General features: G+C 38.1%; 1 protein-coding gene across 1 annotated transcript in view; it reads left to right on the top strand.

Annotated features, from left to right (window-relative positions):
- The window catches only part of sntb1 (syntrophin, basic 1), a 54,896-nt gene extending 40,572 nt beyond the window's left edge, over nucleotides 1-14,324 (top strand). Inside the window, exons 8-9 of the mRNA XM_028470690.1 lie at nucleotides 9,537-9,748; nucleotides 12,686-14,324. Of these exons, the coding sequence (XP_028326491.1) occupies nucleotides 9,537-9,748; nucleotides 12,686-12,778 (305 nt within the window). The 3' untranslated portion in view covers nucleotides 12,779-14,324. The remainder of the gene's footprint in view (nucleotides 1-9,536; nucleotides 9,749-12,685) is intronic.
- Nucleotides 14,325-14,716: the final 392 nt, after the last annotated feature.

Genomic DNA, 14,716 nt, shown 5'->3' on the forward strand with positions numbered 1-14,716 from the left:
CTTTATGAAATCTGACTCAGTTGTGTCGAGTTGGCTCCTCAGTTACCACACCAGGTTTTACCCAGATTGGATCTGGATTTCACATTTCATCACAATTTTTCAAATAAATTTGGGTGTCCATATATTTATGGTTATTAATGATATATTAGGGATAGAAATGTATTTGAATCCTTTAAATTTGTGAATGATCATGGTACCATGATCAGGATTACTGATCCAGATAACTGCCAATATCTGGCAAAGAAATATTTGGTGCTCCTGTTAACAGTGCATTGGTCATTTTGGGTCATTTTTGTGACTAGTTCTTGATACATACGTACATCCAAAATACATTGGGTCTTAATTAACACACATGCCTTTCCTTGTTCCCTTAGTGAACTAGAATTGACACTATTGTTTTTTGTTGCGTGCATGCATAAAGCAATGGTAAAGGAATAAAAATACCAATATTAGACATTTATTGGGTTTTTGCTGTTTTACTTTTATATTCATATAAGGAAATCCATAAACCTTGCCTGTTTGGTATCATTTTTTTCAGGAGAACCTCCCAAATGTGACTGTGGAGTAATTTCTTTAATATGGCATACTGTATTAACACAGTGGATCTAAAACTACTATAAAAACTCAAATTCGAGTGGGAAAAAGTCACAAACATTTTTAATGAATGACTGTTGCTTGTATAGCAAATCTAAACTATGTATTTCAAAAGATGAATAAAGTTATATATAGCTATTGGAGTGAAATGCAAGCAATATCTCAGGTATTTACGAAAAAGTATGAATCACAAATACAGGGAAAGACAAATTATTTGTGCCTCATTGTGTTGATATAAAACAATAAACGAATATACTTGACTCACTACACACTACACTACAACTAAACAGTCAAATCACAGTAATAATCGCTATAATCTCTCAACTCACCCTCTCTTTCTCCGTCTCTGTTTATCTGTCGCTTGAAAACAAAATTCCCGCTATATGTGGACATTATGATTGGACAATGGCATTCTTCTCATCCAGTAAGAAAAAGCTACATTTCAGTGTGGTTTTTTCTTGCTGCACAACACTTTCGCTTTTGTTTTAGAAGCGCTCTGCAGCGGTCTTCCTGCACGGAGCCTGCACTGACAGCTCAAGAAAAGGTCACAGAAAAACACGTGCACATTTTCCCTCATAACTCTACTTTTATTTGGCATAATTTGACATCCGCACTTTCGACACGGGTTGAAACGGAGATCCTAGGAAGCTGAGCTTTTCTGCTGTTGGCTGTTTAAAACAATCATGTGATCAGGACGCGCCGGCGTCCAGAGGATTAAGTCACCTAAATGTAAGGTTTGGTTTAACTTAAACTGGGGGTATAATCACTTTTTCAAGCTTTATATCATGTTAGTGTGTCATTCCCTCCCGAAAAACATACCTCCAGTGTTTCTCAGATTGATTCACGTATTTTTGAGTAATCTTTAAATCTCCTGCTAGCAGCCATTTTCCTGCTATTATGCTCTAGGGGACAAGGCTCCGCCTTGGGGACGAGGCCCTTCCCACTTCCTATGTTCTCTTCCTTAGTTCAGCCCACAGCATCCTCCTCTGCAGATTTAGCTTTTCGTTTACTTATTTTAAATACTTTTGTAAAAAAAAAAACCCATGGCTTATGTTGTCTGTACTCATTCATGTATGCATTAAAATAAAAAAAAAGAAATAAAAATGTAAATAAAACTTGCACCCCTCCCCCACTCCCAGCTCAGACAAAACAGCTGTAGTCACAGCAAACAGCTGAGAGATAACTGCGTGTAGATGGGTTTACTCTGCTCATCGTAGTAGCTGCCTGCCTTTAGCTTTTAGAAATGCCTTCAGCGAGAAAATGTATTTTTGGAATGCGAAGAAAACAGCCTTCTTTTGGATGAAACGATTCGTCAACAATGGTTGGAGTTGATCTTTGGAAGAGGCCCTCATCCCAAAAAGATCTGCTATATTTGTTCCAGGCACTTTTCTGATGACTGCTTTAAAACCAGAGCTTATTTGAAAGTGGATTAATAATGTGCTACAGATAATATTTGTTACATTTTCCCAAAAGAATTGGGTAGCTGTTATTTGAGCACTATGGGTCTATGTGCCGGAAAAAAACATGTTATGTGTATGTTTCAAACTGCAGTAGTGCCTGTATGCTGACACTTTTCTGCACTGTGTACTCGTTGACACGCCTGAACAAACCAAAGTGCTGAAACCGCATCTCATTGAGAGTCTTTTCACTGTCAAGGTTACTTTGTACTTTTAATGAGCTCCTGATCAGATCATCTGCTAAATATACCTCCATCGTATGGTATGTCTAGATTCATTACATGTAATGGTTAGTTTTGATGTGTGAACTAATGGTAAACATCATGTATATTCAGAAGAAACCATAAACCCAAAGGATGGGACCATAACTATACGACTGAGTCTGTAACTTTGATGTAGCGCTAACAGGAAGACACAGGACACATAATCCGGCCTTTTAATCTTCATCGTTCACATGTTTAAATTAGATCTCTGAACTTCTCCGACTTTTACCGTTGACAAGAAGCAATCAGTTTCTCATCTTACGCGTTAGAAAGTAATTTACACTGTGCTCATCTTCATTTTTTTAAAACAGTTGACACTTGTGAAGTCATTGCGTTGACCTTGTCATCTCTTTATCAGGACTAGCTTTGAATTACGTCGCTCGTTTTATTTCCTGTCAGAGTGTGATAAAGACCTGTTTTAAAAATAGATCAACTCGTACTTATGCACTGAGAAGTTGGCGTAGAAGTTTGTGTTTTGGAAAAGAATTTAAATGAGGAAAGTTCTATTCTTGGCTCTGAAATGAAATATTATCCTGTAAAGAACAGCCAGTTAATGCTTGTTCAGAGCGGCTTCTTTCTTTACCTCGCTTGTCTAATTTCACTGCATAGTGCACACTTTTTCCAGAGGAATCAACCATTTTAATGAAAATCCATAATTAAAATCGCGTCAAAGAAATCCATTTGGTTAAATTTTAATGTTGTCTAATTTCTTCCTGCATCAGACTTTACCTTTGGGAATGAAAACATGGGGGAAAAAAAGCCAAATATGTCAAACAAGTAGATAATTACATATTTTATTCATATATTTCATATGTTGTCCTATTTTTTGCTCACAATTAAATCCTATAACATCAGGTTTAAAATGTTCATTTTACAATTTTCGAATCTGTTGGAAAATAAATAATATATAATCATTTATTCATTATTCATTGATTTACTTATTCATTAGGTCATATATTCATTACATTTGTAAACAGGACGTCATGTAAAGCGGCTGTTTGGAGTAAAGAACAAAGCTGAACTTTAGAAACCAGACCATGAATATGTAATTGCCTTGACATTTGTTAAAAGCCAGTAATCCCACTTCTCCCCTGGTGAACCTACTATTAATTTTGCCATCAAAGTGACAGTTGTAAAGCAGGTTAACTAGCCTTAGAGGTCAGTGGTTTTTCCCCCCAGTTTTTAATGACCAGGTAAACAACTTAATGAATCTAGAAAGGCAAAGCAATCTTCTCTTGGTGGTTGTGGGAAATTAACCCATTAGCCTGCTGTGATGCTTGAAGCTGAGCTCGGTGGGGGGAAAGGTTACTAAATATAAAGTACTTCATCTGCTGGTATTGGCTCAAAACTTTTTTTCTGACACACAGCAGTGAGGATCGCTTGTGTCCTGTGATAACCTTTTCTACGTGTGGTGGTATAGGAGGTTGTGTTCCTGTTCCGCTGTCTGTTTCCCCTGGCTCCATCAGCTGCCCTCTCGTCCCCCCTGTTATTGTGTCTACCCCTCTTTCCACTCCTCTGTCTCATCCACTCACCATCAGGCAGAATAGGAGCTTTTGTTCCAGTTTGAAAAGCCCCTTTCTCTGCGATGGCTTCCTGAGAAGCAAACCCTGTTTTCCCTCTCAGGGCAAAGTTCTCAGGTGGAAGAGTAGAGTTTCAGCTCCAATACTCATCCATGGGCACAACAAAGAGCTGCTTTCTGTGCCCATTTACAGCTCTGTTTAGGCTAATAGGAAGACAGTTGTCCTGCCACTTTCTTTATACATCATTAGAATAACACCACATGTTGAGAACCATTCGTCTTTAGTGTTTAAACAGGATTTTTCTCCTTCATTTTTCTTTAGTGATGTGTTTGGCTGCTTATCAGTGTTCATTTTGTTGACTAAATATTATTGTCATAGTGTCGTTTTTTTTTTAAGCGACAATAAATGGTAAATTGGTAAAGTGACAATAATGAGACTATGACTAATTAAATGTGTGAACTAAAACTATTTACATTTAACTATAATGTTCACATGGGACGAAATCCAATTAGAACTAAGTGTCTTTTTTCGAAGATATCCAATCAAAACTCCTTAGGTTGCGTAGAAGGCGGGACAAGCCAGTAGGCTAAGTGATCCAATAAGAACGGCTTATGTGGGATCATGCTTTAATCACATCACATCTGTCTGTGTGTATTTACAAACATTATTACCATCCAATATCAGGCTGATAAATGGTAATTAAATCTTTAAAAAAGGCTTATGCTTTATACTTTAGTCGACTTTATCTGTAAAAGATGAAGGCGACCATTTAGACTAAAACAGGGGTCATCGGATTTACTTGCCAGGCTTCAAACCCACACAGATAAATACAGATGACAGTGTAGTAGTGTAGTCAGTGCCTTAGTAGTAAGCATCTTTAAATGTTTGTTTTCACTGAAACATTGTGACAAATGCTTTTAAGAGTCACAGATTTGGTATATGTGTTGTGATTAAATGTGTGTTTTTTTTGTTGTTGTTTTGCTTTAAAACCGCAAAGTGAATTTTAGTAAGATATTACATCATGGTTAAATACTTTTATGATTATTCAAAGTTGTTAGGGGCTAGTAAAATAGAAACATGATGATTTCATGTGAAACGTCATGAAAATGAAACAATTGAATACATTGGGAGAAATATAGTGTTACGCATGTTGAAACTTAAAGTGAAAATGTGTTTACTAAAGGTGCTTTCACGCATGCCTCTTTGATCCGCACCATGCTTCACGTCCTTGGATAGTCCGGTCTTTTTGCAATATGTGAATGCTCATTCAAAGTCTGGTGCGGAGCAAACAAGCAAACTCTGGTCCTCTATAAAATGTGGGTCTCAGTTCGCCTCAAGCGAAGTATGGTGCGGTCTTTAATCATGTGAGAAAGCAAACCAGGACCAAATACAAGACTTTATGTTGAAGTGCAATTGTGACGATGCAACTCCATCAGTGACTGGGCAGCGGTGGAACACAGTAATCACACACATTGTCGTCTCGGCAACAGGCACGCGCACACACTCACAACCCAGAACTCCACGAGGCAGCGCACACACAAATATCCATCCATCCATCCATTTTCAGAGCCTCTTTGTCAGCACACAAACATTTCTACACTCTGTTCCTTATTACTCCCACATTATTCATTTATTTCACTTCTCTCTCTTCCTCAAACTGTTCACATAGTCAGCCAGGACACCTGACTGCTCAATGTTTGACCTTCATACATTCACAACTTCACACATTATACATCCTTACCGGTAAGTTACCGGTGACATGACACCTCCTAGCGCTGACAGGTGTGAGACGGAGCGTTATCAGCTGTGTTTATGTAACGCATTAGCACAGGTTGTGGGATTGTGTGATTATGGGTTATTTGAATAATTATTAATGATGTTTCTATGGGGATTGTTTTAGGATTTAGTTTGGAAAACACTGGAAGAGGGACCAATTATAGGACGTGACGGCACAACTGTCAGTGACTGTAGCGGCACATCGTCATGGCAACGAGGACACACACACACTCACACACCGAGTGCTCCTCCGTTCTGCACACAGACATACAGGTCACAAACATTTCCACACTCATTGTGTTTATGGGTCATTTTTAATCATTATTAATTCCATTTCTGGGGGGTTTGATTGAAGATTTCCTTTGGAAAATGCATTTTTTTTGACAGAAGTGTTTTTTTCATCTATGGAGGCTGAAGTATTCTGTCCAATAGTAGACCGGTCGTTTTGCCTGCGTGACGTTGTTCAGAAAGTTTGGTGTGCTTGGCAAATAAAATGTGTGAAAGCGGACCGGACCAAATTAAAATGCAACAATGTTGCAGTTTCACTGCCTGAACCGTACTATGTGTGAAAGCACCCTAAGTGCTTTTCTAACTGGGAGCCCTGCGGAATATTCACTAGCTTTGAAGTAGCTCACAGTTTCAGAAAGGTTGGTGACCCCTGGTCTAAAACTACTCGATAACTAAAATAGTCTTGATGACAACATTTTGCCAAAAACGAAGTTGTATTTTAGTCAAATGGCTTTGACTAAAACTAAATCAAAATTTGCTGTCAAATTTACGACTGCTGCTTATGTATTGGCCTCTATTCTCTGCTTGATTCACGGTGGTTTTCCCATCAATGCAACCATCTGAATTTGTAATGAAAGACATCCGTGTTGTTCTGATCTGTTTCACAGTCTTATAAACAGCAGGAAGATTAATGTATCCTTCAAATCACATCACTTTAGTGTCTCTGCTGTCAAATATATTTATAAAGCTGTTATTGCACGTCAAACACATTTTAATCAAAGAGAAAAAAGCAGCCAAGTCTTTAATAACACTAAATTAACTGTTCCTAGAAGTCAGTGAAAACTGGTTCCCTGCAATGCCAGGAAGTGAAAAATGTACGTCAAATTGTTCTCATCGCAGTCAGATTTCTCTTTCACAGTGCTTTATATTTGTTTGATAAGGAGTGATTTGCCTTTCAAGAGTTTGGCACTTTTTTACTGGTTTGCTGCACATTCAGATTTGGCAGCTTGAAGAAACTCAGAGAAATTGAGCTTCAGCAATATTCTGCTGGTTAAAGTAATCCCTCTTTAAAACAGATGCACAAACTTTAACGTTTGCTGTATCAGCAATGCCAAAAATGCTGCACCTGCAGGCAGGATAAGGAAGCACGGCAGACGACTTGCACCAATGAAGAGCACCTCCATTCATTCATTAAGATCTTAAACAAGGGGTTCATACTCCAGGATTTGTTGCATTGTAGGAGTATACCTGTTGTATTGGATAAATGGCCTGCTTTTATTTAGTTTCCAGAATTATTATGCAGTTTCTAGTGTTACTGTTGAGTTTGTTTTGCTTTTCTCTTTGACTTTGTCTTAGTAAGTCGACCATTGGAGTTAAACTGCTTCTCTGTTCATTGGCCTTGTGATTATTTGGCGATCTGTCCGTGGTGTACCCCGCCTACTGCCCTGTGTAAGCCAGTATAGGCTCCAACAGCTCTGAAGAATAAAGCAGCTGCAGAATACACTTCTGTTGGAAAGGGATGGGTGATTAAATCCTCCTCGGGTGAAATAAAATACATTTCCCAAGAATTTCTATCCCAAAGAGCCAAATAGCAGTGAGTAATGAATCCAAATGAATGCTTTAAATGCCTTGTTAGTGAGCTAAATAACTTTTAATTTGGTTTTATATTTGAATATAAAAACGACAAGATTTGCTGCAAGTATAAATAGTTTTCGATTATAAACTATTGGCAAAAACGAACAGCAACATTCTTTTGGAATTGATCGTAGAGCTGGATTCTCTAGATCTCATTGGGAAATGTATCACCTAGTTTGGATTTATGTACACATTAAGTACAGTGAGAACATTTTTTTTGTTTGATCCTTAGATATAAAAAGCCACAACAGCATCAAGTTTGATGTAAACATGTGCCTCAGTCACAGATATTAGAAATGTCAACATTCTTATCATATACATCTCTATGACTTCAGTATAACCAATTTGCTGCTATACAGAGAGGGAATTACATTTGATTGATTTGCAATTGACAGCGAGTGCCTTTTCTGTATGTGTGTCACTGTGTGTATAGTGTGATAATAACCCTCAGTACAAACACATTATATACGTTATTAAGGTCATTTTCACATTTTCATTCCTCAGAACATTGAGGATAAAAGCACACTTTTCTATTGCATTATCTTGAGAGAGAAAACAGTCCCATTTACCGAGTGCTCACACAAACACACACACACACACACACACACGCTCATGCAATCACACTCACCTCTCTGCTCATACACGAACATGCACATGTTTTGCTTTTGCTGTCAGCAATCACTGAAAAGATAACAACTCTCTGACTCGGTCAAACAAAGGCAGCTCTCGCTTGATCAGATGTTGTTAGGAGAAAGGAGCTTGTGCTCTCTAAGAAGCACGCAGCCTTCCAGGTGTGTATGTATGTATGTGTGTGTGTGTGCGTGTCACACAGCATAAGGACTAAATGTACCTGCATGAGGCTGTTGACACCAGGCAAAGTAAAGTGATGCTTAGAATGAGAAATAAGAGTGAGCGGTGAGCTCTCAGCTGGAAGAAGATGGGACAGAGAAAACCTGAAGGTGACAGGGAATATGGTGAAAGATAAAAGTTTCACTCTGTGCTTTCAGCAGCAGGTTTGCTGCATGAATACCAGTAATATAAAGTTAGAAAGCAGGTGGTACCAGGAGAAGCACACGTGTCAAGATATAGCAGCTTTTTTTACGAGCCTGCTTTTGTTAATACAACTAAATCAAAACTGTAGGTAACACTTTACTTGAAATGTTATATATAAGGCTTTGTCTTATATAAGATTACGCTGTCGTTATTATGACATGAGATCTGTCATTAGCATGAATAAGGTGTCATGAAGGCTGTCATTAAATGTCATTGGTCACCCTAACCCCTAACCCTTTGTTAACCTAACCCAGAGGTAGGCAACTTTTATTGCAGCGGGGAGACGAAAATGTGTTTGTTTGATCGGAGGATCACAATACCAACATTCATGTCAGCATTTAGAATAATGAGCAGTCTGAGGATTAATACAAGAAACAACAAAGAGTTGTGTTGTGAGGCAGTTTGTGCATTTCTGTTGTCCTTTGTTGTATTTTTCCTGTAAAATATATGTTTTTTGGAGTCATATTGTGTATTTGTGCTGTCATTTTTGCATTTTTTGGAGTAATTGTTGTGTATTTCTGTTGTCGTTATGTTCATTTTTGGAGTAGTGTTGTGTGTTTTTGTAGTATTTTCTGTGTTTTTCTGTCGTCTTTTACTATATTTTCCTACAATGTTGTAATTCTTTGTATTTTTTTAATGTATTCTTGCTTTTGTTTTGTGCATTTTTCTGTCATTTTGTACATTTACTTTGGGGGCTGCAAAAAATTAAATCGAGGGCTGCCAGTTGCCAATGTCTGCCTGAATCCCTAACCCTACCTAACCCCACTAAGCCAATATATTTATTTAATTTAGCGAACGACACTTAATAAGAGCTTAATGACACCTTATTCATGCTATTGACAGATAATGACAGCTTAATATCAGCCTTATGTATAAAACTTCAAGTAAAGTGTTACCAAAATGTATTTTAATGGTAATCATTGTACATAATTCTTCAAACTAATGCCATGACTAGTGTTTTGTCCACAGTGTGAATATAACATTACAGACCTGTGAACCATCTCTTCCAGGTTGTCGGTATCTCAGTCAGGACTGCCGGCTGGTGATTCACTACGAGCAGGGCTTCTCTGTGCTGGCTGAGCCCAACGTTGAAGACGGAGAGGTCGACAAGGACAGCAAACCTCCAGCACTCCTCTCCTATCCTTTCGAGAAACTAAAAATGTCATCAGACGACGGAGTGCGCATGCTGCTCCTCGACTTTGGAGGGAAAGAAGGCGAGATTGTTAGTATTTGATTGTTTTAAAGCACTTTAAAGTGTTGAAAATGTAAATAACGTCACTTATTTACATTTTATATGAACACAACATAATCTATGAAATGATATTAAAGCTGCTGGAGACAAGAAATGGAAGATCATTTACTCGCAAACAAATGCAGAAGGTAGAAATGATTGTTAGAAAGTCTGTTTTCGTCTCCACCTTAACTATTGCGTTTGGTCATGGTCATGTGACTTAAACCTCAGAAAACCTTCCCATATTGCATTGTGGGAAGTAGAGTCCCATGGACGGAATGTTTGACAACTTTTTTTCATAGCTCGGTTAACGTAATCCCCGAGACATGACGATATGATTTCGTGACACATTCAACTTTGGCTGAATTTGTGTTTTTCTGTGTAATCCACAACATAAACATCCACAGAAATGCATAGTTTGGCAGTGTTTCTCAAATGGGGGTACGCAATGGCACTCCAGGGGGTACTTGAGAGGGAGAGTGTGGAAAATTAACAAATGAAAGCATTAAAAATGAGGGGTTTATTATGTTTATTTTTAGTTCAAATGATTATAACAACAATAATAATGATGATGGAAATGATATTGATAACATCATGAAGTGAAAATACAAGGGTCAGTCTTGGTCCCACACCAGGCGGGAGTGACTGGAAATGATAAAAACTAAAGAAATACATATGTTCAAGAGCCAATAAATACTGTTTCATTCCAATTATTTACAAAATAAGATTCTTTAAAATGTGTGTTAAAACTCATTTATTTAAATCATTATGCTGTATAGATGTTTTTTAATAGTATTCCAAGCAAAATGTTGTAGCCGGACAAAGGGGGTATACATGATTCAGAGGTAAGAGAAAGGGGTACTTTAGCTGTTTTCGGGGACACATTATTATCCTCAGCACCTTTTACGATTGAAACGCATGAATGGCAAAAATTTATCAAACAGAGAGCATGGTTAGCACGTCCACCTCACAGCAAGAAGGTCCTGGGTTCAAGCCCTGGAGTGGACTTGGGTCCTTTCTGTGTGTAGTTTGCATGTTCTCCCCGTACTCTGGCTTCCTCCCACAATCCAAAAACATGACTGTAAGGTTGATTGGAGTCTCTAAATTGCCCATAGGAGTGAATGTGAGAGTGAATGGTTGTCTGTGTCTGTGTTGCCCTGTGATGGACTGGCGCCCTGTCCAGGGTGTACCCCCGCCCAGCGCCCTATGAGAGCCCCGCGACCCTGTTAAACGGGAATAAGCGGGTATGATGGAGGTTGAAATATAAGGTTTGTTTACAGTCTAAAGTTGATTTACAGCGACCTTCTTGCTGCGTAGCCAGCCGTGCTAAACATGATGCCCCAGCAGTTACATACATCCTTTATGCATGTATGTAAAGTTTGAAATTTTGCAGATTAAAAAAAAGAAAAAGATAAATAAATAAAATATTTATATTATTTTCAAAAATTATAATAGTTTTTTTTTTTTTTTATCTACAAATTCGATTTAATCGATTAAATTGTTTTTTCACCCATTCCCACTGGTGGGAGGAAAAAAACAAGTACGGCACATTTATTCCCAGTCTCAGAGTGGTTCAGAGGCCTTCTGAATAATTAAACCAAAAAAAAAAAAAACACATCTAAGGGCATCAGGAGCGTTAAAGAAAGAAAGAAAAAAAGGAGCGGAGAGTAAATGACATCACATTGTCAAAGAAAGCTGAAATAAGAGAGAGTTCACACATGCAGTTCGGCTCAGTGCAGTAGGAGTGAGATTTTTTTTCTCCCAGTAGTCTGTCTGCCTGTAAGACTTTTAATCTGTTCTCACCATGTAACAACACGGTCAGTAAACATCCAGATGGCTCCCCTCTCACCGGCCAGCTTTAAAGTAATCAGGACCATCCAATGTACGTGTGAGTGCAAACTCTGCTCGTTTCTATCGCTGATAAGTGACATCGATCAACACGAGGGTCAGGAACGAGAACTCCTGTGGCCTGGTTAATGAAGTCACTCACAGAAATGATGCTTTCAGGGTCACTGTTACAGAGAATAGAATCATTGCATTAATGCAAATATAGAGTTAGGGGATTTATAGACAGAGTTAGCTGATGGGTTATCCTCCAGGATTTGATAAATCTTTCATTTTTTCATAAACAGTTTTTATGAAAAATGACCAAGATAAGAAATCTCTCTCGGAATTAGGGGCAGGAGTTCTTACATTTTCCTGAAGATGGAGAGGCGGGGTTTTGTGTTAATGTATCCTAATTGTCTCATAATCCCGCCTTCATTCAGCAAAACCAGCTCAGCTACAAACATGTTAGATTTATTTATACAAGCTTTACTTTATTTAATTTTTATGTAACTGTGACAAATCCACAACACATGCTTTAAAATTGAGGGTAAAAAAAAAGATTAATGTTTTTTGAGGAAAAAATGTATTGGGCTGCAAAAATTAAACCCTTTCAAAATAAAATCAAGCTTTTTAATTATTTTTTATTTTTTCATTATTACGTATTTATTTATGTCAGGACAAATGCAGTCCAGTGCAGTATATTATACCCTCCCGAATTGATACAATGTGTTTTCAGCTTTTTTCTCGAACATTGCTGCGCGAGTTAATCACAAACCACACAGATTACTGTGGATTTTCACACATGGATAAATAAAATTCCTTTTATTAAAGGTTTATAGGGCTGAAAATGGAGCAAAGCGCCAGTAGAATATTGTTATTTTAATGGGTTTAACTCCAGTAACTCTCCAGGTAGTGGAAAAAATAATCAGAGCATCAGTGAAACCAGTCAGTGTGGATTCAATCGCAGTTTACGCTTTCTTTGTATTGGTTTGTGTGCTCAGACCCATGGGATAGGACTGGGATTGGGGGTGTTTTATTCTTTATCATCTTCACGCTGTTCAGTTTATGTTTAATTTTGAATGTTCCTCTTTCTCTTTTCAGCAACTAGACCTCCACTCTTGTCCCAAGCCAATTGTGTTCATCCTCCACTCCTTCCTTTCTGCTAAGATCGCTCGCCTGGGTCTGATTGCCTGACAGAGTCTCCGAATAAAGAAAAGAAGAAAAAAAAAAACAGTCTAACCTTCTTTAAGAACAGAGGAGCCTTTTATCTGCATCCAGCATGCAGTGAACCAGCTCAAACACCTTCAGTTGAAGACCCCAGCTAAGTGAATGTAGCCTCATTCTGGGATGACTTTCTGTGACTCGGCCCAGATTTGGAACTAAGTTTAATGTTTAGATTCCTTTAAGGCTGCATGGACTGACATAACAGCTGATGAACCACAGAGGAGGGAAAGGACCTAATAAATAAAACGTGGAGACTGTGTGTAAGGCCAGTGGCTGCACTGAGAGGAGCAGATTACCATCATGTCAGGACTGAGCCTGGAGCACAAATCCACTTCCCATTCAATCAGAAATAAAGGCAATCTGCCTTCCATTAGCCCATTACATTATGTACCATTTGCTGTTTGAAAGGCCACTCAGAACCAACTCACAACACAACAAGACACTCTCAAATAATCCCTAAACCCAACTGTCCAGGTAAAAACGGGATGTTGAAAGGAAATCTGCATTTGTTGCGTTCTACAATCTTTGTTTTTGTTTTTGTGTCTGAACTAAAGACGATAAATCAGGTAACTAATGAATTAAAGATAAAAAAATAACTTCTCCGCATATTTACTCTGTACCACAACCTTCAGCACAATCCTGTTTCAGAGGCTGTCAATACGAAAAACAGATAAAAAAAAAAAAGCTTGTTTGTGCCTTTTGCATCAATCACATTCCATTGTTTATCTATTTTAATGTCATTTAGCACATTTAGTTTAGTCTCAACGAACGTTGTTTCCTTTAAATGAATAATTATTACACACTGAATATGGTCTAATTTGCATCATGTGCCGTCAGAAAAACAAATCCAGTTTATTCAGGACATCAGACTTAAGAAAAAGGGAAGAATAATGACATGTTCTTTATGGTGAAAAGCTCATTATGTCCAGGCACAGACCCCAGACACCTTCTGAACACCATCAATGATGCTGAATGGATTATAGAGATATTAATGAGATATTTTCCAACGGCATGAACAAAGGTTTGAACTAAGCATTTGTTTTATAGCTGTAGGGAATTGTAGAGGAGGGGGGGGGGGTAATGAAGTACTCATGAGTTAGTTAAGCTACAGCAGCACTTCATTAGCTCAGCTTTGTCTTATATAAAGCAGAGGGGGGGTCCGAGCAGTGCTGTGCTAAAGCTGACCTATAGCATTTTTAAGCTCATTGGTCTGAAACAAAGAGGCCGTTCTAAAAGGAAATCAGTTCCTCAGGTAGCGTTCCTCACGTTGATCTAATGTGACCCAAGGGAGATCATAAAGTGCTGTTGAGTCGTGTCCTATTTGCTTTGCAATGATCGCCTGATTTCCCACTCGTCTCTGTTTGTGGGCTCACTGGCCTTTTTTTTTCTCACTGGATCATTTCCACTGACCAAGAAGTCACTTTGCCTCAAGCTGTGAAACAAACATTATGAGATATTTTTCATAGAATTATTGTAAAAGGAGAAGGAGTAATATGAGTTTTTCCTGAAATCGAATCACGATCTAAGCCAGACATAGGCAACTGGCGGCTCGTGGGGCAATATGCGGCCCTCGGTATAATTTTGTCCGGGCCCCAAAACAAAATTGTAATTCACGAAGTTGGAAGTTATATGGAGAACAACATAATACACAAAACTCCAGAAACACAGAAGACGAGGGCAAAATGCGCAAAATGTCAAGAAAAGAACAAAAACACACAAAATATTCATACACAACACACAAAATGACAACAAAGACACACTAAATAACCACTTAAACACACAAAATGACAACAAAAACAACAACATATACAAAGGGACTTCAACGACACATGAAATTACACAAAATGACAGAAAAATAGAAAAAAAGAACAACAAAAACACACATTATGACTTGGAAAAACGTACAAA

The sequence above is a fragment of the Gouania willdenowi genome, chromosome 16, assembly GCF_900634775.1.
Source record: "Gouania willdenowi chromosome 16, fGouWil2.1, whole genome shotgun sequence".
NCBI lineage: Eukaryota > Metazoa > Chordata > Actinopteri > Blenniiformes > Gobiesocidae > Gouania > Gouania willdenowi.